Here is a 12,184-nt window from a genome sequence, read left to right on the forward strand (position 1 = left end):
GTTTCACATCCTCTACCCACAGCAGGTAAGGGGCCTGAAATGATAGTTCTCTTGTCATACTCTTTTGACTTTTGAACTAGTATTTTAAAATCTTTCTTGAGGATCTCAGAGTCTCTCAACCACGTATTATTGGTGCTGCAATGTAAAACCACTGTAAAAGCCTGTTTGTGTTGTTCTATCAAATTACGTAATTGATAGAACAACACAAACTCTGACCCCTGGGAAACATTTCACATTTACTTTCTTTGTATCGGTGAAGGTTCTTTCAACATATTTAATAGAGTCCCCTACTAACAGAACTTCTTCCCGTAGCATAAGAGCATCAAATATGTTCCTAATGTCAAGATTAGGGACAAGAGGGGCAGTCTTTAGCTTAGCTCCCCTTTTCACAGTAACCCAGTCTTGATTATCACAGCGTGGAGAAAGAGGAGAAGAAGTCCTATGCTCCAACATTTCTTCAAGAGGTGAGGGTTGAGCCCCGGCTTCCAGGATAGAAACAGAGGGGCCAGGAAAACCCACCATCTCAATCTGACTGAAAGAAACACACCATACCAGTCTAGAAGCATTGAAGCTGTCCTCTATGAATTTCTCCAACTTTAAAATGTCCCTTAATATACAGTAGCTGTATGTTCTTCTAAAGCAGCTACTTTAGCTAGAAGTTCCTGGTGGGAATTACACTTTTTACATGTAAAGTTCTTCATAAACTCGACATGGCTAATCACAGTGAACACATTACACAAACTGCATTGCATTGCTTTCTTAGCATCATTATCAGAAGACATCTCAGGCAAAAATAAATAAAACTAACTATATCCTTTCTATGTGTATGTTTCAGGGAATCAAAAGAATCAATTGCAGTCACTGTACTTCGCTACACTTCAGTAAGTATGCTCAATTTAATAAACAAGACAATGGATGTGCATTCAATAATTACATCATCATCCCGCTAAGAATACATATCATAATCTTGGGGTACATAGATTCTATCTGCGATCGGGGCAATAAGAACATCCTTTTGCAGAAGTTATTGATTGTCAAAATGTCCAAATTGTATATTAAACTTATATTTTTGAAAGTCTGATGGGGGGTGTATATTATTGGAATACTTGTTAGTTTTTGTTTTTTAGTTCATTAAAACCAGTTAGAATTATATTATATGTTAAGCATTTGTCTGCTTGCACCTGGTTAAAAAGATAATGTAGTAGAACTCCTCCTTTCTTGTGATAGCCTCTTGTCATTTAAGACCTATGTTACAATGATATGAACACTCTTTCTTGTCATCCCCGATATGAACAAACTTCAATGTTTTCCCCACTAGCGGTGTTTACAACAGTGAATTTATAACATTGCTGATATTAGTGATAATAGTAATACTATCTGATGTTTTTTTTTTTATATATCATTTTATAAAGGGACCGAAGTCATCCTTTATCACTGCTGAGAAGCGAGCCAAGCTGAAGTCGAACCCTTTTAAAGTACGCTTTGCAGAGGAGGTGATAGTCAATGGACATGCACAGGTTTGTTTGATTCCGGATCCTTCTCTTCATTTCTGTATATTCAGTGATTTAATCAGGTGTTCTAAAGGGGCGTTCACACCGAATGAATAAGAACATAAGAACATAAGAAAGTTTACAAACGAGAGGAGGCCATTCGGCCCATCTTGCTCGTTTGGTTGTTAGTAGCTTATTGATCCCAGAATCTCATCAAGCAGCTTCTTGAAGGATCCCAGGGTGTCAGCTTCACAACATTACTGGGGAGTTGATTCCAGACCCTCACAATTCTCTGTGTAAAAAAGTGCCTCCTATTTTCTGTTCTGAATGCCCCTTTGTCTAATCTCCATTTGTGACCCCTGGTCCTTGTTTCTTTTTTCAGGCTGAAAAAGTCCCTTGGGTCGACACTGTCAATACCTTTTAGAATTTTGAATGCTTTTAGGTCGCCACGTAGTCTTCTTTGTTCAAGACTGAACAGATTCAATTTTTTTAGCCTGTCTGCATATGACATGCCTTTTAAGCCCGGAATAATTCTGGTCGCTCTTCTTTGCACTCTTTCTAGAGCAGCAATATCTTTTTTATAGCGAGGTGACCAGAACTGCACACAATATTCAAGATGAGGTCTTACAAGTGCATTGTACAGTTTTAACATTACTTCCCTTGATTTAAATTCAACACTTTTCACAATGTATCCGAGCATCTTGTTAGCCTTTTTTATAGCTTCCCCACATTGTCTAGATGAAGACATTTCTGAGTCAACAAAAACTCCTAGGTCTTTTTCATAGATTCCTTTTCCAATTTCAGTATCTCCCATATGATATTTATAATGTACATTTTTATTTCCTGCATGCAGTACCTTACACTTTTCTCTATTAAATGTCATTTGCCATGTGTCTGCCCAGTTCTGAATCTTGTCTAGATCATTTTGAATGACCTTTTGCTGCTGCAACAGTGTTTGTCACTCCTCCTACTTTTGTGTCGTCTGCAAATTTAACAAGTTTGCTTACTATACCAGAATCTAAATCATTAATGTAGATTAGGAATAGCAGAGGACCTAATACTGATCCCTGTGGTACACCACTGGTTACCACACTCCATTCTGAGGTTTTTCCTCTAATCAGTACTTTCTGTTTTCTACATGTTAACCACTCCCTAATCCATGTACATGTGTTTCCTTGAATCCCAACTGCGTTCAGTTTGAGAATTAATCTTTTGTGCGGGACTTTGTCAAAAGCTTTCTGGAAATCTAAATAAACCATGTCATATGCTTTGCAATTATCCATTATCGATGTTGCATCCTCAAAAAAATCAAGCAAGTTAGTTAGGCACGATCTCCCTTTCCTAAAACCATGTTGACTGTCTCCCAGGACCCTGTTACCATATAGGTAATTTTCCATTTTGGATCTTATTATAGTTTCCATAAGTTTGCATATAATAGAAGTCAGGCTTACTGGTCTGTAGTTACCTGGTTCAGTTTTGTTTCCCTTTTTGTGGATCGGTATTACGTTTGCAATTTTCCAGTCTGTCGGTACCACCCCTGTGTCAAGAGACTGCTGCATGATCTTGGTTAGCGGTTTGTAAATTACTTCTTTCATTTCTTTGAGTACTATTGGGAGGATCTCATCCGGCCCAGGGGATTTGTTTATTTTAAGAGCTCCTAGTCCCTTTAACACTTCTGCCTCAGTTATGCTAAAGTTATTTAAAACTGGATAGGAACTGGATGACATGTGGGGCATGTTGTCAGTATCTTCCTTTGTAAAAACTTGTGAAAAGTAATCATTTAATATATTTGCTATTTTTTTTTCTTCATCTACCATTTTGCCATTTGTATTCTTAAACATTTAATCTCCTCTTTGAATGTTCGCTTGCTGTTGTAATATTGGAAAAAACATTTTGGAATTGGTTTTAATGTTCATTTCTATTTCTCTCTTGGCCTTTCTAACTTCCTTTTTGACTTGCGTTTCAGTTCTGTGTACTCTTTCTGCGTACTTTCTTTTTGGTCCTTTTTTAATGCTCTGTAAAGTGCCTTTTTTCGCTGAATATTTTTTTTAATTGATCTATTAAACCATTTTGGCAATTTAGTTTTACATTTAGATTTGTCTACTTTAGGGATGTAATTGTTTTGCGCCTCTAGTACTACATTTTTGAAGAACAACCATCCTTCTTCTGTGGGTGTTTTCTCTATTTTACTCCAATCTACTTCTGTTAGTCTCTGTTTCATACCTTCATAGTTTGCTTTTCTAAAATTGTAAACCTTAGCTTTAGTCATTACTTTTGGGGTTTTAAAAAACACTTCAAATGAGACCATGTTGTGGTCTGAGTTTGCCAGTGGTTCTCTGACCTCTGTTTTAGTTATTCTGTCTTCGTTATTTGAAAAGACTAAATCAAGGCATGCCTCCCCTCTAGTCGGTGCCTTGACAAATTGTGTTAGGAAGCAGTCATTTGTCATTTCCACCATTTCAATTTCATCCTTCGTGCTACCCATCGGGTTTTCCCATTTTATTTGGGGGAAGTTGAAATCCCCCATTAGTATGGCTTCGCCTTTGCTACACGCATTTCTAATGTCATTGTATAACAGATTATTGTGCTCACCGTCTGACGGTCTATAGCATGCTCCTATTATTATGCCCTTTGAATTTTTGTCCGTTATTCTGACCCATATTGATTCGGTTTTATTTTCTTTGTCCAGGTTTAACACCTGGGCTTCAAGACTGTTTCTTATGTATAGCACTACCCCTCCTCCTCTTCTGTCCTGCCTGTCTTTCCTATACAGTGTATACCCACAAATATTATATTCGTCCCCATCACTCTCAGACAACCACGTTTCTGTAACACCTATCACATCATAGTTACCTGTTAGTGCAGTAGCTTCAAGTTCTAGAATTTTGTTTCTGATACTTCTAGCATTTAGATAAATACATTTAATGGTTGTCTTACCTGAGTTGTTGTTCTTGTTTTGATGCGGTCTCCCTTCTGTTTTTTTGTTGATTTCTCCCCCCTTCCTTTCTAGTTTAAATGCTTCTGAACCTGCTCGAGGATCTTTTCTCCAAGTAGACTGGTTCCCTTGTTATTTAAGTGCAGTCCATCCCGTCTATACAGATAGTCCTCATTGTAGAATGTGGTCCAATGATCAAGATAGGTGAAGCCTTCCCGTGTGCACCACATCTTCAGCCATGTGTTTTGATTAATTATTTCCAGCTGTCCATATGGTCCTTTGCAAGGTGCCGGTAGTATACCAGAAAATACCACAGTTTTGGTTTTCTCTTTTAATTTCCTTCCTAGCTCTCTGAATTTGTTTTGCAGGGATTTTGGTCTGTCTCTTCCAATGTTGTTTGTACCGATGTGGACGACTACTACCGGGTCATCTCCTGTTCATTCTAGGAGCCTGTCCACGTTCTCAGTGATGTGCTTGACCGAGGCTCCCGGAAGGCAGCACACTGTTGTAGTAAGGGGGTCCAAACTGCAAATTGAACTTGCTATGTTTCTCAATATGGAGTCCCCAACAATCATGACCTCCCTTCTTTTTGCTGTCTGGTCACCACTGTCAATGGGGTCCTGGATGTTGTTCCTTTCATTCTCTTGTTTTTGGCTCTGCTCATCAAAATTCTGAAGTGACTCAAATTTGTTGGTTGTTTTGATTTCTGGTGGTTGTGTTTGACGAAGTTTCTTTTTTTCCCTGCTTCTGCCTACCTGAACCCAGCTGTTCTGACCTTCTATCTCCCTGGTGGCTTTCAGTCTGTTAGGGGTGATGCAGACTTCCATGAATTGTGGGTGTGCCAGTTCCTCAAGATCCTGTTGCTGTCTCACTTCTTCCAGCTCCATTTCTAGCATACTTACTAGTTTATGCAAATCCTGGATCGCGCTGCACTTTACGCACACTTTGTTTAGCTCCACTGGGTTTTCTCGGATTTCCCACATCAAGCAGGTGTCACAGATTACTGGCTTGAAGACCATGTTGAGGGTTTTTTTTTTTTTTAAGTTTAGTTTTTTCTGCAGCTGTCAGCCTGCTTTCAAACTGCTTCTAAACTTCTCTGTACTTTTCCACGCCTGTACTTCTCCCACTCGCTGTCGCTTCCACTCGCTGTCGCTGAGAAGACTGCCTCGTTTAACTGCAGTGTGAAGGCAGCGTGCAGGAGCAGCCAGAGGCCACACTCGGGGCGGAGATAAAACATTTTCAAATTTTGCCATGTCAGAGATAAAACATTTTCAAATTTTGCCATGTCATTTAGTGACGTACCGATAGAGTAGGAGGCTCCTTTCCCCAAGAGATGACAGCCTGTATTGAACGGACAAACAGTGGAGGAAGAAAAATTTATATTGTGTGTCCCCTAGCATCCAGACCATAATTTAGATATTTTATTTATGATGTATTCAGTGCAAAAGTCTACCAGAAGCCATTTGGCAGGGCCAGATTTAAAAGACATGGGGCTCTTGTGCTAACCCATATTCTAGGGGCTCTATGCTAACCCATATTCTAGGGGCTCTACGCTAACCCATATTCTAGGGGCTCTATGCTAACCCATATTCTAGGGGCTCTACGCTAACCCATATTCTAGGGGCTCTACGCTAACCCATATTCTAGGGGCTCTATGCTAACCCATATTCTAGGGGCTCTACGCTAACCCATATTCTAGGGGCTCTACGCTAACCCATATTCTAGGGGCTCTACGCTAACCCATATTCTGGGGGCTCTAAGCTAACCCCTATTCTACGGGCCCTATGCTAACCCATATTCTAGGGGCTCTATGCTAACCCATATTCTGGGGGCCCTATGCATATTTTGCCGAATAGTGTTATTGGCATATGGGGACAGAGAGTGCGAGGGGAGCGGGGAGAGGAGTGAGCCTATTGTATAAGGAGCAGGGCAGCGGACCGGGGTAGTTGCTCGACATTTTTCCAGCCTGCTCTTTCACAGCACTGAGAAGAACTGATAGTTTTATTTTTTTTAAATATATTTTCGGCCATGGAGTTTGCACAAAAAATAAAAAAGGTGACAAATACAGATGCAGTCACTGTACAGTATTTTCCATCATGCCTGTGCATGGTAACCACTCATTTTCCAGTTTCAAACCAAAATGAGGTACTTTTATGTTTTGCAAACTTGAGAATTGCATTTTTTTTAAAAAAGCATTTATATTCAATGTGATTGGCATTGCACTTTATAATTCATTAAAATGTGAAAAACGTCATCAGTGAGTCCACCTGTCTGCGATTATTACATAGCTTCTATTGTTTTTATTCAGTCCTACGGTTATCCACTAATACAGCTCTGGACTTTTTCTGGACTCTTATGGATAGTTCATACACTATAGATCATTCATATGTGTTCATGGGTTGCTTTGGGCTCCCTATGAGATAATCAGATACAAAGAAGCCCAGCATAAAGATAATTTGATAGGAATCATATGCAAAGTTTGAAATAGGTGAGTACACTGTACACAGCATCGTAGGAACCTGTTACTTGCAAAATGATATTTCCGAACTTTTACTTTATTTTCAATTTACGCATTTTTTCAGTACAGTCAATAACAATAATAAGCATCTTCGAATTGAGTTAGATAACTTATGTGAGCACTTTCTGTAGGCTTTTTTGTTTGCTGATCATAGCTGGGCATGAGGCTAATAATTAAATCTCACTGTTGATAATTATCATTTTAATTTGGCATTCAAACATCCGTGGGAACATATAACACAAAATGATTCAATATGGATCATAGACATAATAAAATCTTTAGTTCCAGACAGTAAAGTACAAAAGCATTAGCAAGTGCATTATATAACATCCACTGAGGTTAATGGACAGAGGTTTTGTTAGTTTAGAATGCCACCGAAACGGTATACTGGTGGGGCAAACCAGCATGCTCCAAAGTTATAATTCAGGTTATTAGTAATTCTATAGCAGGGATGTCAAACCAACTTCCAGGAGGGCCACTCTTTCATTGTGTTTTGAGTGTACATCAGCCAACTTCATGTCAATCAAATTGTCCGTGATTCATGTCCAGCATTCATTTCAAGCCACCAGAAGTGACCATTTAACAGCTGTCTCCTAAAAAATTTCTTCCCCCCCTAGCGACCGCGACCCTCCTCCCCCACTAAAAAATTGTGTCCGCACCAATATTCAAACCAAACCTACGTCCTTGGCTATAGCGTAATTTGCGTATAGGTTAATCTGGCCCTGCAAAGTGGTATGTAATTCAATATGTTAAGGTAGCATTATTAAGCAGGTTTCATTTGACTTTATGAAGCAACATTTATTAATTCTATAGGGTGATGCAACACTTTTGGCCATAGCTGTATGTGTGTGTGTATATATATATTCAGACCCCTGACCAATTCTCTCATATTACTGAATTACAAATGGTACATTGAAATTTCATTCTGTTTGATATTTTATTTTTAAACACTGAAACTCATTATCAATTATTGTGAGGTGACATTGGTTTTATGTTGGGAAATATTTGTAAGAAAAATAAAAAACTGAAATATCTTAAGTATTCAACCTCCACACATTAATATTTGGTAGAGCCACCTTTAGCTGCAATAACAGCTTTAAGTCTTTTGGGGTAAGTATGTACCAGCTTTGCATACAGTGTCGGAGTGATTTTGGCCCATCCTTTTTGGCAGATTTGCTCCATGTTGTTCAGGTTGGTTGGATGACGCTTGTGGACCGCAATTTTCAAATAGTGCCACAGATTCTCAATGGGATTAAGATCAGGACTTTGACTAGGCCACTGTAGGACATTCACCTTTTTGTTCTTGAGCCACTCCAGTGTTGCTTTGGCCTTGTGCTTGGGATCATTGTCCTGCTGAAAGGTGAATTTCTGAAGCAGATTCACTTGCAGTATTTTCCTGTATTTTGCTCCATCCATTCTTCCTTCAACTGTAACAAGATGCCCAGTCCCTGCTGATGAGAAGCATCCCCACAGCATGATACTGCCACCACCATACCTCCATGTAGCGATGGTGTGTCTTGAGGCATGGGCAGTGTTAGGTTTGCGCCACACATAGCGCTTTGAGTTTTGGCCAAAAAGCTCTATCTTGGTCTCATCTGACCACAAAACCTTTTCCCACAGCTGGGTCACTCTCATGCAAGCAAGATATTTCAGTTTTTTATTTTTTGTAAAAATATTTCCCAACATAAAACCAATGTCACCTTGCAATAATTGATTCTGAGTGTTTTTTTCAGTGTTTAAAAATAAAATATCAAACAGAACGAAATTTCAATGTACCATTTGTAATTCAGTAATATGAGAGAATTGGTCAGGGGTCTGAATACTTTTGCAAGACACTGTATATATATACAGTACTGTGCAACAGTTTTAGGCAGGTGTGAAAAAATGCTGTAAAGTAAGAATGCTTTCAAAAATAGACATGTTAATAGATTATATTTATCAATTAACTAAATGCAAAGTGAGTGAACAGAAGAAAAATCTAAATCAAATCCATATTTGGTGTGACCTCCCTTTGCCTTCAAAACAGCATCAATTCTTCTAGGTACACTTGCACAAAGTCAGGGATTTTGTAGGCATATAGTCAGGTGTATGATTAAACAATTATACCAAACAGGTGCTAATGATCATCAATTCAATATGTAGGTTGAAACACAATCATTAACTGAAACAGAAACAGCTGTGTAGGAGGAATAAAACTGGGTGAGGAACAACCAAACTCAGCTAACAAGGTGAGGTTGCTGAAGACAGTTTACTGTCAAAAGTCTTACACCATGGCAAGACTGAGCACAGCAACAAGACACAAGGTAGTTATACTGCATCAGCAAGGTCTCTCCCAGGCAGAAATTTTAAGGCAGACAGGGGTTTCCAGATGTGCTGTCCAAGCTCTTCTGAAGAAGCACAAAGAAACGGGCAACGTTGAGGACCATAGACGCAGTGGTCGGCCAGGAAAATTTATGCAGCAAATGAAAGAAACACCATGCTTACTTTCCTTCACAATCGGAAGATGTCCAGCAATGCCATCAGCTCAGAATTGGCAGAAACCAGTGGGACCCTGGTACACCCATCTACTGTCCGGAGAAGTCTGGTCAGAACTGGCCTTCATGGAAGACTTGCGGCCAAAATGCCATACCTCCTACGTGGAAACAAGGCCAAGCGACTCAACTATGCACGAAAACACAGGAACTGGGGTGCAGAAAAATGGCAGCAGGTGCTCTGGACTGATGAGTCAAAATTTGAAATATTTGGCTGTAGCAGAAGGCAGTTTGTTCGCCGAAGGGCTGGAGAGCGGTACACGAATGAGTGTCTGCAGGCAACAGTGACGCATGGTGGAGATTCCTTGCAAGTTTGGGGCTGCATTTCTGCAAATGGAGTTGGGGATTTGGTCAGAATTAATGGTCTCCTCAATGCTGAGAAGTACAGGCAGATACTTATCCATCATGCAATACCATCAGGGAGGCACCTGGTTTGCCCCAAATTTATTCTGCAGCATGACAACGTCTTCAAACATACAGCAAAAGTCATTAAGAACTATCTTTAGCGTAAAGAAGAACAAGGAGTCCTGGAATGATGGTATGGCCCCCACAGAGCCCTGATCTCAACATCATCGAGTCTGTCTGGGATTATATGAAGAGAGAGAAGCAACTGAGGCTGCCTAAATCCACAGAAGAACTGTGGTTAGTTCTCCAAGATGTTTGGTCCTACCTACCTGCCGAGTTCCTTCAAAAACTGTGTGCAAGTGTACTTAGAAGAATTGATGCTGAGGGTGGTCACACCAAATATTGATTTGATGTAGATTTTTCTTCTGTTCACTCACTTTGCATTTTGTTAATTGATAAATACAAACTATTAACATGTCTATTTTTGAAAGCATTCTTACTTTACAGCATTTTTTCACACCTGCCTAAAACTTTTGCACAGTACTGTATATATCAAATAATTTCATACACACAGATTATCAAAAACTCACCTGAGGCATATTGAAAGACACTACTTTTTTTTCATTCGGTTTAGCAGGGTTAAAGCAATCTGTTTTATTTTTATTATCCATACTAGGAATTGATAAGAATTAATCAAGCAGATGACAGGTTTGTAATTTCTGCCCTTTTGAGATTCCTCCCTGTGGTCAGGTGCAGTGAATGAAGCAGGTCCACACAGTCTTTCTCCCAAAACAGTGCTTGTTTTAATGGTTATAGTTATAATAACAAAAATAATAACAAAACACCACAAATAAGTCCACCCCTTTACCAGCAATGGCATTGGGGGGTATGCACCGCTCTTCTTAGTTAAATAAAAAGTAAAAAAAAACAGGACTTTGTCCGTCCCCACGTTCTCCGTGCACGCAGTGCTTGGTGCTGAGAAGCGTGGTGCGGTGCGGTGCGGTGCGGTGCTGTGCTGTGCTGTGCTGTGCTGTGCTGTGCAGTGCAGTGCAGTGCAGTGCAGGGACGTGCTCTGTGTTTTATCGGTCCGCGGCTCGCTCCGCCTCTGCAACACAAAACACACATAATCTAAAAAAACAAAGCAATACAGGCTCCGGCCGTTTATTTTCATTATCAGCGTAAGCGGAGGTTTTGACGTAGCTGCTCCCCTTTGTACCCAGCAAACTCCTCCCCGCAGTCACCGCGTTGCCATGGTTTCCCTAATAGAGGGCTGCCCCGCAGCTGACTGCAATGGAATCATCCTGAGTACTTGCAGCTACGCGCCCCTCCTAATATGTTTACCTTCCGGTTTCCACCTACCACAGAGGTGGCAGCTCTAGGAGGCAGCTTACCTTCCCCCTTACCCTAATCGGGAGGGAGATTTACAGCATCGATCCTTTCTCTCTCTATCACACTCCCCCAACACTATTATTTTTTCTCTGGCTAGATATCTGCAAGTTAAGCTGGATTAATGATTACACTAGTAGCTTGTTCAAAATTGTGACCAGACACAAGATTAAGTGCTAACTACAGTGAAATTATTACTATTCTAATTTTAGTGTAATCTAATTTTGCAGTTTGTCAGGAAAGTGATTCATTTTGTACTGAAAGATTCTTAACTAAGACAATAATAATGCTCCACAGGAGTATACTTTTGTAAAATTGCTTACTGTTCATTGTTGATGTTGCAACATATGCATCATTAACATCATCAGCAAATTCCAAGACTCCTTGGCATAACTAATGGGTAGAAGAAGTTATCAATCACAAAAGAAGCAAGCATTACCTCCCTCCAATGCCTTTTGAAAGTCAGTTGCTTCTTGATTACTTTATATGGTATGGAGTCACCTCTGCTTGGACTGACAACATCAAGAAGACTAACATATTGGCCCTAAAATAAAAAATGATTATGAATATTTGTATTTTTGAAACAGTAGAGTTCAGTGGGCAACATGATACATATTCTTGTCATCCTATCCTGACATCAAACCCCTTGTCTGTCTTGGTTAGTAAGTCTCATTGTTTTCTGATGTCCTAAGTCGTTGTTCCATGTCAGGTGTTGTCTGTTGCTATACAAACTGTGAACTGAATTTCCTTTGCCACCTTTTCTTGACATGTTGCATAGTGCTGATATCCTCTTCCCTTCCCTTCCCCCTTCATGTTCTTTAGCCCCACTGAGACGAAACACTATTTAAAGAAATTATGAGTTGCTGATACGATATGGCCCTCAGTACCAGACGTGGGCAATCTGAGTCCTGCAGGACATTTCCTCTATAATGACCATGTATAATAGCTTAATTATCTAGGCTAAATTAATCTAGACTGG

The 12,184-nt window shown here is 39.8% G+C and overlaps 1 protein-coding gene across 1 annotated transcript in view; it reads left to right on the forward strand.

Moving 5' to 3' along the window:
• Nucleotides 1–12,184, forward strand: part of LOC121320707 (FERM and PDZ domain-containing protein 1) — a 195,530-nt gene that overhangs the window by 97,825 nt on the left and 85,521 nt on the right. Inside the window, exons 5-6 of the mRNA XM_041259320.1 lie at nucleotides 836–881; nucleotides 1,413–1,517. Coding sequence (XP_041115254.1) covers nucleotides 836–881; nucleotides 1,413–1,517 — 151 coding nt within the window. The remainder of the gene's footprint in view (nucleotides 1–835; nucleotides 882–1,412; nucleotides 1,518–12,184) is intronic.

The sequence above is a fragment of the Polyodon spathula genome, chromosome 1 (assembly GCF_017654505.1).
Source record: "Polyodon spathula isolate WHYD16114869_AA chromosome 1, ASM1765450v1, whole genome shotgun sequence".
Lineage (NCBI taxonomy): Eukaryota > Metazoa > Chordata > Actinopteri > Acipenseriformes > Polyodontidae > Polyodon > Polyodon spathula.